At 38.1% G+C, this 13,949-nt stretch overlaps 1 protein-coding gene across 2 annotated transcripts; it reads left to right on the top strand.

The window, feature by feature from the left end:
* Window positions 1-833: 833 nt before the first annotated feature.
* Window positions 834-12,439, top strand: nt5c2l1 (5'-nucleotidase, cytosolic II, like 1). 2 transcript variants are annotated; one of them, XM_030742099.1, is made up of 18 exons: window positions 834-986; window positions 1,942-2,015; window positions 2,673-2,790; window positions 2,915-3,010; window positions 4,314-4,405; window positions 4,518-4,575; window positions 4,738-4,783; window positions 4,882-4,935; window positions 5,011-5,094; window positions 5,946-5,981; window positions 6,061-6,168; window positions 6,251-6,317; window positions 6,511-6,681; window positions 6,767-6,818; window positions 9,011-9,071; window positions 10,180-10,356; window positions 10,447-10,537; window positions 10,630-12,439. In XM_030742099.1, the coding sequence occupies exons 1-17, from the start codon at window positions 928-930 to the stop codon at window positions 10,534-10,536; spliced, it is 1,443 nt and encodes a 480-aa protein (XP_030597959.1). In that variant the 5' UTR covers window positions 834-927; the 3' UTR covers window position 10,537; window positions 10,630-12,439. The 2 variants fall into 2 exon arrangements, with proteins under 2 accessions (XP_030597959.1, XP_030597958.1); XM_030742098.1 differs by having other exon boundaries at window positions 4,690-4,783.
* The last annotated feature ends 1,510 nt before the right edge of the window (window positions 12,440-13,949 follow it).

Here is a 13,949-nt window from a genome sequence, read left to right as displayed (position 1 = left end):
ATCAATGATCAGCAGTGGAATGAATTTGGTAAGTCCACCTTAACCAGTTTCAACACTGAAGTGCTGCTTACATACTGATGACGTGTTCCCATCAGTGTGACACTATATATAGCATAAAGGGTTGGTTATGTCATGTGTGTCGTGCAGATTATAGTCCCAGCCCAAAGGAACTTTCAGTACAGCACATAATGAAACAGCAGCAGTACATAAAACATGAATTTGCCAAACAAAGATCTTTGAAAGCTGTCTCAGGGATTACAAGTAATATTTACTACAAAAAACAAACTTAGCCACAAAAAACACAACTGAAACATCCAGTAAGAACAGCTAATGCAAAGGTCAAAAAGGTAACACTTTTAAATGATCATAAAAAATTGATCTAAAAACACACACAGATACACACAAAATATACACATTCTTTCTCTTCTGGGACTCCTCTAAAGCTGCCTTGTGTGGAAGAATATGTCCCTAAGTTTGTTGCTTTAAGCGCATACTGCTGATAACACTTCTGCACATGAAACTCAAACCAAATGATTCATAAATCAAATATCAGAAATGTCTTGCTTTGATACATGCAGCCTGTACTTGAAGTTCTCGAGTTACAGCAGCACTGACAGCCATCAGGAAACTCCCCTCAATTACGCACACAGGCAGCCCCGGCACATGTGCGCGCCTCTGATAACGCAATCTACGCACCCCAAGCTGAAAGCTCCGCTGCATGAAAGGGTGTCAATGCAAGGGGCAGGAGGCTGCATGCGCGTGTCCTGCAGCTGCTTACGTCACTAATAAGCACATAGGCAAAAGGAGGCGTTACAGCATGTGTGCAAAAACAGAGAAGACACTCAGTGGCACACCTACAAACGTTGCCAGTTGAATTGCCTCTTTGAAGAGTCAGTCAGAGGAGCGCCACATCGGCAGGTGTCGACGATGGAGACAACGGACACAAGCATCTCCTCAGAGGAGAAGAAGAGAGGCCTTGACCAAAAGTGAGTTCGCCTGGGGTAATGTTGCATACTAATATGCATACTGCTGCTACTCTTTAATTTAGATTAACATACATGGTCAACATGATCAGAGTTTCTGGGCTTTTATTAGTTTTTCTTTCTCAGAAAAAGTCAGACTTTTTACTATTCCATTGCTATTCCAATGCTCTTTGACACTCTTACCTATTCCTGTCTCCTGGAAGTTTGCTTTCTAAACCTGTATAAATGTTTGAATCATCAGTTTATTCAGCTTCTCCCCCTCAGTAAGTGTTGCTGCATCAGAAACACTCGCTCGCTGACAGCGTTTATTTTCTGGACTTAACTCAGGAGAAACATCAGCAGCAACACATTCACAGAGCAAAAGCTTGCAGGTTAATAGTTTACAGCGACTCGTCATGTATGAACTGTCAGGAAAGGTAGAGGCTGGGCCATCCAAACAGGAGGTGCTGCAGACAGGCCTCACTCCTCTGTGGCAGAGAGGAGCATCTACGGGCAAATGATGCATAAAATAATGACAATGTTAAAAATATGTCATGATAATGTTTAATATATATTTTTATAAATACATCATGTTAAGTTTCTGGCAGTCATTTGAAACATGATGTGATGACAGTGGTGATGATAGCATCTTAAGCCTCCACCCAGCACCACCCCCACTCGAGAGACTTCAAGGGCAGGATAAGCTCAAACTAAAAATAAATAAATAATTTCTGTGAAAAGTTTCTGTGGTGGAAAAGACAAACCAAATGATAGCTTTGCACGTTAGATGACTTCTGACTCTAGGAGAGCCCTTTGAACCAAACCGGAGGGCAGAACTGATGTGAAAAAGCTGAGAAGCAAACATCTGGGTGTGTGTGCAGCAGCAAACTGAACCTTAAGAAATGCCTTCCTGACAAATTTAAACAGTGTATGAATAATATAATTTCTCTGGCCATGTGTCTTTTATGTTTGATTACAGGGTGTTTGTCAACAGAAGCCTGACCCTAGAAAATATTAAATGCTATGGCTTTGACATGGACTACACGCTAGCAGGTAAGTAAAGCAATAGAAGCGCTTTGAACACTGCCCTTACTCAGTTTGTTTTATTTTATTTTGAGTTATCTGTACTTTGCCCTCGATTACTGAGGAATATGATTGTGCACAAAGACTCGCTCATTGTTGATGTTTACCTTCAAATCCTTAATTTTTTTTGTGTTGTGATGAAAAACATATTTGAAATATTGTGCACTCTTAACATTCTAGAAAAATATTTAGGCAATAGTAACATTTTCTGAGCTTATTTATGAGAACATTTCCCATAACTAGGCTTGTATGAAGTGTTTTTATCTTAAAATTAAGCAGTATTCAAATCTATAAAAACTCCTGAGATCTTTCTCCCAGCTATTTGAGATAAGTTTGTCCTGATAACTATAAAAATGTACTAAATTTATTTATTAAAAAGTACTTTGTTACATAGTGACTGATTGTTACAAACTGTTTTTAAAGTATTGTAACTCGACCCCTTTAAGCTCAGGTTACTTCATTTTTTTTTAAGTAAAGTTAGCTTATCGTGTCTTAGAGTGTGTGGTGCTGTGTTGTGTTTATTCATAATTTTGAACTCTGCCTCAATTCATTATGATTTCACACTTTTCTACACAGCACTGGCTGATTGTGTACTCATGTTGTTGCTGTGTGTATTTCTGCTTGTAGTGTATAAGTCTCCGGACTACGAGAGCATGGGCTTTGAGCTGATGAGAGACAGGATGGTGTCGATTGGATACCCTCATGAGATTCTACGCTACAAGTACGATCCCAGCTTCCCCACTCGGTTAGTTTCAAATCTCTCTAATGATTCATGCCACAGCGAAGCAGCTAATTAATTCATCTGATATTTTTTCTTCCTGTCAATTATTGATAAACTTGCACACCTCTTTCCTCTTTTTCTCCCTCAGAGGTTTAGTGGTTGACACCACATATGGGAATCTCCTGAAGGTGGATTCAAATGGGAATATTTTAGTCTGCAGTCACGGCTTTCAGTTCCTCAAAGGGTAAAGTCAGAAGTCAAGTGAATACAGTAAAAAAAAAATGTTGTCACAACCTCATTTGTACTGCTGCTGTATGATGGAGCGCAAGATGAGACAGGGAGTAAGAAAGAGACAGATCAGAGTCATAAAGATCAAAACCAAAGCAAGGCTGGATCAGCTGGATTCTCTCATTTTCAACACAGCATTTTATGAAGTCATAGTATACAGTTTGGTCCATGAGTTCTTGCCTCTCTACAATCACCACAGTGAAATTTAAATGAAACAACGATGTGATTGAAGTGCAGACTTTCAGCTTTAATTCAAGAGGTTTAATAAAAGTATTGCGTGAACTCTTTAGGAATTACAGACATTTTTATACACAGTTAAAAATGCTAAATGAATTAGACTGTTGACTGACAAGTAGTTTCATGGCCAGGTGAGGCCTGTTCTTTTGTCATTTCGTGATAAATTAAGCAAATAAAAGGCAAACCATCAGGTAAAATCATATAATATGAATTTGATTCCAAGTGCATAACTATATTTAAAACTGACTGTAAAAGATTTTTATCCATGTATTAAAAACAATTCTTATTCATAAAATAATATTAGTTTGGTTAATCTTGAGCCTCTTAAAATATGGGAACAACTGTAATTCTTAAAAAGTTAATGCAATACTTTTGCCAAAAACAAACAAGAAAAAAAATAAACAAAAATCTTGCTCAAGCTCAAAATCTGCTCTTCAATCACATTTGACTTGATTGTTTGGTTTAAAATTGACTTTGTAAATATGACTTTGTCCAGAAACCTGTGGACCTAACTGTAGGTCACTTTTATTTAGTTTTTTTAAACTCCCAAAACAGGAGGAATATCAGTATTATAGAGATAGGTTCATTGCTTTAGGAGCAAAAATGTCAACAAATAATTATCGCCATAAAACCTTCTCAATTGTTTTCTTACTTAAGCTCGTTTTTGTTATTACAAAGAAAGTAACTCTAAGTTTAATGTTAATAAATATAAAAAATTAGGTATTAACTCATTAAACATTAACCAGTTTGCATTAATATGCAACAGAGAAGGTGACAGGAGAAGCACAAATGTGTTTTTATGTATTTTACTTTTGTAAGAAGACAAGTTATGGAAGCACAAAAAAAAAAGCTCAAAATCGAGTAGTGTTGTTTTTGCCTTTATATTTGTTGATACAAATAAATGAGTTGAAAATAAGAATGTACACAAACTGGATTTAAATTAATGCACATTTTGCTCCTTTGTAGCCAGTTAATGTGTCTGGATTGCTAACTTTGATTTGTGTTATAATGTTGCTCCACAGTGAAGACATTCACAAATACTACCCGAACATGTTCATCCAGAGAGACGACACCGACCGCTTTTATATCCTCAACACTCTCTTCAATCTTTCAGGTATGAAATATTACACCTTGCTTTACTTTATGCTTTGAAAGTCAAATTTTGCCTTGCTTTTCTAGCCTTTTTTAAACTTTTATAATATTTACAATTTATATGCACCCTGCAGAGACTTATCTGTACACCTGCCTGGTTGACTTCTTCACTGGATGCACCAGATACACAGAGTAAGTGGACATATTTTATCCTTATTATCATATCATTGCCCCATGACCTGCAGAAAATACTCATTGTTGAACAAACTTTTCATCCCTTCCGTGTCTGCTGTTGAATTCTTCCAGCCTCCTGAAAGGTTTCCAGCACGGTGACTTGTTTATGTCCTTCAGAAGCATGTTCCAGGATGTTCGAGACGCAGTGGACTATACTCATAATACAGTGAGTTCACAAAATTGCAACAGTTAGGAAAAAAAAGGAAAGGAATATTGCACAAATCCACTTGTCAAAATTACTAAATATGACAAATTATTTTTTAGGGAACTCTGAAAGAATTAACTACCAAGAATTTGGAGAAATACGTTGTCAGAGATGTGAGTAAACTGAAAAGATTCTGACTCTAAATTCATATTTGCTGGCTAAAACACTGAAAATATGACCGTTTACAGCCGAACCTCCCTGTGCTTCTGACCCGGATTAAAGAGGTGGCCAAGGTTTTCCTAGCCACCAACAGTGACTACAACTACACTGAGGTGAGTGCATGGGCTTTTTTCCCCTGTGACATCACTAAAACCTTCTAATTATAAATTACACTCACCAGCCACCTCATTAGGTACACCTCAACAGTGCAGGGTTGGACCCTCTTTTCATTCACAACTGTCTTAATGCTTCATGGCACAGATTCAACAAGATCCTGCAAACGTTCCTCAGAGATTTTGGTCCATGTTGACATGATAGCATCATACAGTTGATGCAGATTTGTCAGATGCACATCCATGATGCAAATCTCCCATTTCACTGCATCCCAAAGGCGCTCTACTGGATTGATGTGTGGTGACTGTGGAGGCCGTTTGAGTACAGTGAACTCATTGTCATATTCATGAGACCAGTCTGAGATGTTTTGAGCTTATTGGCATAGTGTGTTATCCTGTTGAAAGTAGCCATCAGAAGATGGATACACTGTGGTCGTAAATGGATGTAAGTGGCCAGCAACGATATTCAGGCAGGCTGTGGTGTTTAAACAATGTTCAGTTGGTATTAAGGGGCCCAAAGTGTACGATGAAAATATCCCCCACACATTACACCACCAGCAGCCTGACCAACTGATGCAAGACAGGATGGATGGGTGGATGCTTTCATATTGTTTAAGCCAAATTCTGACCCTACTAACTGAATGTTGTTGCAGAAATAGAGACTCGACTCGAGCCTAGCAACTTCTGTTGTCCAATGTTTGTGAGCCCACGTGAACTGTAGACTCAGTTTCCTGTTGTTAGGTCACAGTAGTGTTGGGTGGTGTGGTCTTCTGCTTCAAGGTTTAATGTGTTATACATTCAGCATTCAACTATTCTAACTCCATGTTTTACCACTTACCTTCTTCACCAAGGCCATCATGACATACCTGCTGGAAAGTAATGCTAAGGTAAGACATCTTTAACTGTGGTTTGACATTTTATCCACCACAGAGAACCGTGAGAATTAAATTTATTTTTCTCTTCTAGCCTGGAAGCCCCAAAAAGGGCTGGCGCTCTTATTTTGACCTTATTGTCGTGGACACCAAAAAGCCGCTGTTCTTCGCAGAGGGGACTGTGCTGAGACAAGTGGAAACGGTATGGAAGAGCGTTTGAAGATTTACACAACAATGCTGAGCACTGACAGCTTCCATTCATGTGTTTTTACTTTTATACACAGAACACAGGAAAGCTTCGGATTGGGACTTACACTGGTGACCTCCAGCATGGAACAGTCTATTCTGGAGGTGAGACATTTATGTTTATTTATTCTGAGTTTCCCCTCAAATTGTTAACGAATAGTTTTCAAAATATAAATAAATACAGAGCAGAAAAAGGCAAATGGGCAACTTTAAACTGCACACACCAAAAGATGCTTTAAAATATATTTAATTCAATTCAGTTTTATTTAATTCAGTTGCTTGTGTTTCCTGGTTGCAGGATCCTCAGACATTGTTTGTGACCTCCTGGGCGTCATAGGCAAGGACATCCTCTACGTCGGAGATCACATCTTTGGCGACATCCTGAAGTCTAAGAAGCGTCAGGGCTGGAAGACCTTTCTGGTCGTACCGGAGCTCACCAAAGAGTTGCAAGTGTGGGAGGAAAGGAAAAGTAAGAGCAATGATCTAGTCATTGTGTACTCTTTTACTGTGATGTCATAGTTTCCAAAGTTTTGGTCATGTACTTGGTTTTTCAGATCTCTTTGAGGAGCTGAAACGTCTTGATCTCTACTTAGCTGAACTTAACAAGTGAGTCTGTCTATATTTTTATTATGTAATTAACACTTAGCTTAATTATAAACCCAGTTCCAAAACAGTTTGGATGCTGTGTAAAATATAAGTAACAACAGAGCGCAATGATTTGCAAGTCTCATAAACCCGTATTTTATTCACAACAGAACACAGAAAACATATCAAATGTTTAAACTGAGACTTTTTTACAATTTCATGAAAAATATCAGCTCATTTTTTAATTTGATGGCAACAACACGGGAGAGGAACATTTTGCAACTAAATAGGTTAACTAGAACCAGGTCAGTAACATGACGGGGTATAAAAAGAGCATCTTAGAGAGGCAGAGTTTCTCAGAAGTAAAGACAGGCAGGCGCTTGTGCAGCAGTGCATTAAAAACAAGCATGAGTCTGTCATGGAAATCACTGCATGGGCTCAGGAACATTTCCAGAAATCATTGTGAACACAGTTCACCGTGCCATCCACACATGCAGGTTAAAGCTCTGTCATGCAAAGTGGAAAACTGTGGTCAGATGGATCCAAATTTGAAATTCTTTTTGAAAAACATGCACGCTGCATCCTCTGGACTAAAGAGGAGAGGGACCATCTGGCTCTGTTGTTATGGCGGTACATTAGTGCCAATAAATCCGGCAGCTTGCACATCTGGAAAGGCACCATCAATCCTGAAAGGTACATAGAGGTTTTAGAGCAACATATGTTCTATGGCTGGGCGATATATCGAGTTTTTAAAAAATATCAATATATTTTCATATGTGAGAGATGAGACAATATCGTTTATAAGCAGTTCGTTATTACCGCTGGCAGCCCCTCCCCTCCCCTCCTTAGTGCTCTCCAGGCTATAAATGTGCTATTGCTTTGCTGAGGTGCTTTAATGGAACCTCGTAAGGTTTTCATAATGAACACAGTACGAGATGATTTTTTTTGTTAACCTAACTATCCTAATGTAACTCTTTCTGTTATCCTGCTAAAGGTAGCGCCTGTAACGGCTGCATGACCTCAGACACTTGTCTCCCCATGTTTGTTATGTTGTTTGTATTTCTTGGATGAGTGTTCTGGAACGCAATTTCATTGTATGTCTTGACATATAATGACAATAAATTCTTCTAAATTCTAAATATTGATATAGTCTATGTCGCGTTACAATCATACTTGTATATCCACCAGTTTACCCCTTACAAAAACCCACTATGGTTAACTATGGTTTTTATGCAGTAACCATGGTTTTACCATGGTAAAACCGCATTGAGCAGGTGGGCCCGTTGCTGTGATATGTCAGCGCATATGTCTATGGATTTACTGAGCTGGCTAAAATCCTGGGAATGGAATTTTGTTCATTCAGTCTGTCACAGTACTGGATGTACAGGAGTACACACGGGAGGAAGCATTTTCCAGTGAAGTAGACTTCACCAGACTGGCTTTTTAAAGAATAAATCAGCTTTTTGCTATTTTTGCTCTGTATCTCTGTATCTTTTCTATTTACATTTTAATAGCACAGCTTTTTTTATAGAAGAAAAAAAAAGCATAAATTTATTTGAGGAGCATTATTATTTAAATATGCCAACAGTTGATTGAGCAATTTCTCGTGTACATCAACAGGCCCTGTGAGGCATGTTGCTGCCACCGAATTCAAAATTAGATAATTTTTTTCTCATAAAGCGGTACATTTAAAGTTTAAACATTTTACATGTTTTCTATGTTGTACTGCAAATAAAACATAGGTCTGTGAGATTTGTGTTACTTTCCACTCTGTTATATTTTGGTTGAGGTGAATTCATGCACTTGTGTCTAGATTAGAAAAGTGCACAGCCCTGCCGTTACGAGCTATAATTTAAAATGGTTAAATACACCGAAATAATATTTTTTATTCAATATTATCTTATGAGCTAAAAGGTTCTAAATGTGTCCAGCAGGGGGCGCACAAGCACCCACAATACTTTAATTTAGGAGAAAAAAATTCCCCATGTTGTGTTATGAAATTACCTGTATAATCACATAACATATTAAATAATTAAAAATCTAATAGTTTTCTTCTTCATTCATAAATTTTTATTGGTAATTATACAGGTTTGTTGCAGGTCTGACTAACATTTGTTTCAAGTACATTAACATTTCATTTTTCATTGCCTATATGTGACACCGTTAGATGACGTGACAAAGCATGTGTTCATTTTTCTGTATGTCTTTTCAAGGCACCCAGACAGCACCAGTCAAGAGTACCGTGACATTGCTTCCATTCATTTGAGAATGAGGGTGAGCTCTGCACATCAAAACACAACTTTTGAACTTCCACACTTTAATTTAGTCACGCACCAGTTTAAAAAAAATGGATGCAGCAGGTTCATGAATTTCACGTCACGTTCAGTGCACTCGTATAACCTATGGCATGCCTGCAGCTGGTGTTAGAAATATTTAAACACGATGTTTCATAGTGTCACAGAGTTGCAGCTCTAGTTGGCACACATCAGTGCTGACTTCACACATAGTGTAAATAAGTGTATTTTTAATACTAAGTAAAGGTGTTGGCATATCAACAGTGTAGAAGACAAAAAATTTACCTCAAAATTGAAATCTTGTGCTGATTTGGATTTTATAGACACTGTTGGGAGTCAAATTCTGATTCCAGATTCCACTCCCACACACAGAGTACCATAGACTGTATAGATAATATGGAGAAGGCACTGTGAGCATTTTAGCATTTTGGCCATCACCATTATGTTTTTTCATTTTCATTTTTGAAACTGAGGCGTGTGAAGCGCAAAAGGTGGATTTAGCTAAGAAACTGAGACTCTCACTCACTCATGTGTCACCCTGAAGCATACCCTGCTTTATACCCTATTTTTCTCTAAACTAGACCAGAATATACAAAAATAACCTCATGTTGTATTTAGTAAGATTTAAAACTAACAACCAAGATTGTGAACACATCATGAAAGTGTTTACTGAAGTCATAAATCAAGAGAGCAGGAGGGTCATTTTATCACAGACTTCTATACACTTGCACCCAGATTCGGAAGTCATGACTATCTTTTCTATACAGTCTATTATTATTACCTAAATATAAAAGGAAAAAGAAGAAAGGGCAATGGTACAAAGAAGTTTATGGTACAAATTAAGTTGTTTTTGAACAAGAAATTAGCCCTGAATGAGCAAGAATGAGCATGTTCCAGGAATGTATCGCTCATAGACTGACACATTTCCTCTGTGGAAATTTACCATCATGGTGCAACATGCCTTCTAACACAACAGCAACTGCACTCCACTATGAATATTGTTGAAGAACAGTAATACTAATGAGCATAACACAAATCTCAAAACCATGGAGGTGTCATTAAGCCATTGTGTTGTTTTGTATTTGCAGCTGCTGACATACAGAATGGACATGTCATACGGTCAGATGGGCAGCCTCCTGCGCAGCGGCTCCAGGCAGACGCTGTTCGCCAGCCAGCTGATGCGTTATGCAGACTTGTACTCCTCCAACTGCCTCAATCTGCTGCACTACCCCGTCAATTACCTCTTCATGGCTCCTCCAGTGCAGGTTAGTGCTCTCCCCTCTTCAAACATCTACACAGAAAAAACACGTTTGCATTTGCAAAAGTTCATCATAGTGGTCTCTGTTCTCTTCCAGATGCCCCATGAAGTTATTTCTGAGAGCTCTGCAGACTTTGCTTCATCAGTGTGTTCTGTCAACAACCGTGCTGCCACAAACAAAAACTGAGGTAAGAGATGTTTTTGATAAACTTTATTTTTACTCTACATTTGGTCATGTTAAAAAAGATTTTAAAAACTGAATGTTTCTCTTCCACTGCAGTGACAGCAGACTCAGTTGACGGGGATGAAGATGCTACAGAGGAATCCTGTAATGTGCATCTTCTTGTCATGAACAATTCTCAGTGCTGAAGATGGCTGTTCGCACCCATGCGCATACGAAGGGTTTATTCCGAGCCTGAGGCGCACACATTACCAAAAAAACTAACTTCATGCTCCACCTGCAGAATGCGGCTTGGTATGTCGACATAACTCAAGCACGGTGACAGTTTAGGATTTAAAGCAGAAACAGACTCAGGGTTACTGTGGAGCGTTTTTACATCTAGTTTCAAAGGTTAAAGGTTTTAAAGGTTTGTACACTAAAGTAAAGCTACTAAATAAGCATATAAGTCAGTTTCATGTAAGCCTTAAAGAAATAATATTCACACTGGCTTTTCTTTTGTATAAAGAAGTTGCAGTGACAGTTGTTTACAAGAGCAGCCTGCACGTCTTCTGGGCATATACAGATCAGTTTTTAAATACAAGCATTACTCTTAAAGCTCAGCAACGGATCATTTAAACCAGGACTGAAAATACTAGAATATATGCTAGATATCCTTAGATTCAAATTGGAGGAAAGCTAACTTCTATTGAAATGTTTTGTGCTGAATTGATCTTTTAAGATTTTACTTTCTGCATTGAATCTTTTCTCCACTGGGTGGCGCCTGATCACCTCTGCAGTACACCTGAGGAATGATTTTTGTGTGGCTTAATGAGTTTATATTTATACCCACAGCAAATATATTAAATAGTTTTATCTCCTTAAACAGACATTTAATCTTCCGAAAAGCCTTCATCACTTTTATAACAGATGCTTATAAGGAACAGCGGCACGCCCCCCACTGAGTTAAACTTATTTTAAATATATCAAAGCAGAAGTAGATGTTAATATCAGGAGCCTCCAGCTGGCTCTGCATTCATCAACAAGAGCGTTAAGAGATGAGATGCAACATGTGAGCAAACACTTAGATACACTTAAAAATCTGTGTAGTTCTGCAGAATACAGGACACCTGAACCTTTATCATTTCATCTCTGTGTGTGTGTCTCACAAGCACACATACACAGACACACATTTTCTCCTCTTGTTACTGTAGGAAATCAGCACTCATGTGTGATTATGGGTGACTGCCGCGTTGCTTTTCCATCGGTTGGAGTGTGCAGAGTGTCGGCGTTTTCACGCTGGACTCCTGTACAGACGGAAGAATCAGTGACATTTCACTCTGATAGAAAACTTCAGCTTTGTAGTAACGTGCTGCTCGTGTTATTTATTTATCTTCCTAACTATAATTGGAGCATTAGTCAAGGTGAAGAAATCTCTCTGTGTGAGGAAACGGCTTAAAGTTAATCTGACTTAATCTGAGCTCATTACTGTTTTAAAAACTTTTTGTTTTAAACTCTAAATGTGGTTGATTTTTAAAAAGACATCTTTAAGTATGGGTCATTTTTAGATAATCAAAGTTTAACTTTTTTTTTAAATTTCCCACCAGTGAAGGTCTTCATATTTTAACACTTTAGCTGCCTGCTGCATTGTTTTCAGCTCAGCCACGAGAGCTAAATCCAAGAATCGCTGCGTTTATGAGTTCCTCCTGCCTGTGAGCACACACATGAACATTTCCTTGATGATTTCACTTCTTGTATTGGGGCTATTTTGGTTTATTTGGACTTCTGCTTGGCCATTGTCTGTTGGTCACCTGTGTTTATTGCTGTTTCTTGATTCATTGTATTCCCTTTGTCCTGTCATATTTTCTCACCTGCACAAATCATTTAATCTCTTCTGTTTAATCTGTTTTTAAATAAACCACACTCAGTGTCCGGTGCTGTTTGATGTTCAGTGAAACTAAAAAAAAAAAAAAAAAAAAAAAAAGGTTCCCATGATAAATTTGTTGTAGTGCTCAGTATTTATTCATTGCGTCAGCACATAATGCACAATTTGTGAATATCTCAAAGTCACTAGTTGCTTGTGCACTACAGCTCCTGTCCTTTGGATGGCATTAAATTGCCTCTCTGCAGCAGAGATGAATCTTTAAAGAGGGTTAAATGATGGGACAGTCAGCACATCAGCAGAGAGCCTATCTTCATTTATATCTCAGCAGCAAAAGTGAAGAGCTGAGAGAAACTAGAAGTTCTGCTTTGTAAACGTTGCAGCTCTGATATTTAATACGAAAACAAAATACTGCTTTCTGTTCACAGTGCAATAAATTGTGGTGCAAAGATTTTGAAAGTTGCTGAAATGGCAAAGGGAGGCTATAAAACAGGAAACCAAAAATACAAATAATTCTTTTTAGACTCGCCTTTCTCTCTCAGCTCAGCAGAGAGCTGACACAGACTTTTGGTGGCACTCGTGTCCACTTTTCTTTACAAACACGGACTAACATACAAATCTGCCCTGTACAGTGGACAATATGCACCATCCTGCTCTGTGATATAAGAACTGTGAATAACAGCGGTTTACCTTTAAAATAGTGCAGTACCTGATCTCCCTTTGATAACATAACTATGGTTAAATGGAGGACGAGTGTCAAACATCATTTTAATTTGGTTCTCAGACATCACAATGATCCACAACAGGGTTGGAACATTATCATTTTTTCACTTAACCATTATCATCGTCAAGCAAAATTCATAACAAGGATTTTATCACAATAACCAAGGAAATATTGAACAAAAGTAGCCGTAATTCTGTCAGTCACGTTCATAATGATGTTCATTTGTTGTCTCTTTTTGGGAAAATTTATGTAATTCAAAACACAAGTGCAAAAAGGTGGTGAGAGAAGCTGTAACTCTGATTTTATAAAAGCACATAAAAGGAACAATTACATCGATATTTTCAACACTGCAATACTGTTCCATATGTACCACTGACACAGCATAGCATAGTTATCAATGCAGGGTTAACATAGCGCCCCAACCCAACAACCACAGCATGTGGTTGTTGGGTTGGTGATCACACCATCAAAGCATTCAGAACCTGTACGGCGTCATGCTTTATTCAAACATAGTTGCTAATGTGCTTTTGATTGGAGGCCTTCTTAACTGTTTATTGCATTTATTATAATGTTAAAGGATTATGTCACCAAAATCCAGCCCACTGAATGGCTTTCCAAAGTGTGAAAAATTGCAAAGAAATCATTAGTCATCGCAATTATTCACTGTTATGTGGTGATGCCAGCATTACTGCACAGGAGTGAAAATGTGTGGAATGTCAAGAAGTGGTTTTTAGATCTCAAACATAAAGGGAGATACTGTTTTTAATAGGTTTGTGGTTTTGAGACTTACAACCAGGTTTCTTCTGGGACATCTCGGGCTGTTCACGCTCATAATTT

This window comes from Archocentrus centrarchus, chromosome 12 (genome assembly GCF_007364275.1).
Source record: "Archocentrus centrarchus isolate MPI-CPG fArcCen1 chromosome 12, fArcCen1, whole genome shotgun sequence".
NCBI lineage: Eukaryota > Metazoa > Chordata > Actinopteri > Cichliformes > Cichlidae > Archocentrus > Archocentrus centrarchus.
This window is presented reverse-complemented; position numbering and strand designations above follow the sequence as displayed.

Bases quoted from the DNA above. Each gene is read 5' to 3' on its own strand.
- nt5c2l1 (XM_030742098.1), top strand. From the start codon at position 928: ATGGAGACAACGGACACAAGCATCTCCTCAGAGGAGAAGAAGAGAGGC. The intron at 4,406-4,517 runs GTATGAAATATT...TGCACCCTGCAG, and splicing joins CACTCTCTTCAATCTTTCAG to AGACTTATCTGTACACCTGC. The intron at 6,682-6,766 runs GTAAGAGCAATG...TTGGTTTTTCAG, and splicing joins AGTGTGGGAGGAAAGGAAAA to ATCTCTTTGAGGAGCTGAAA.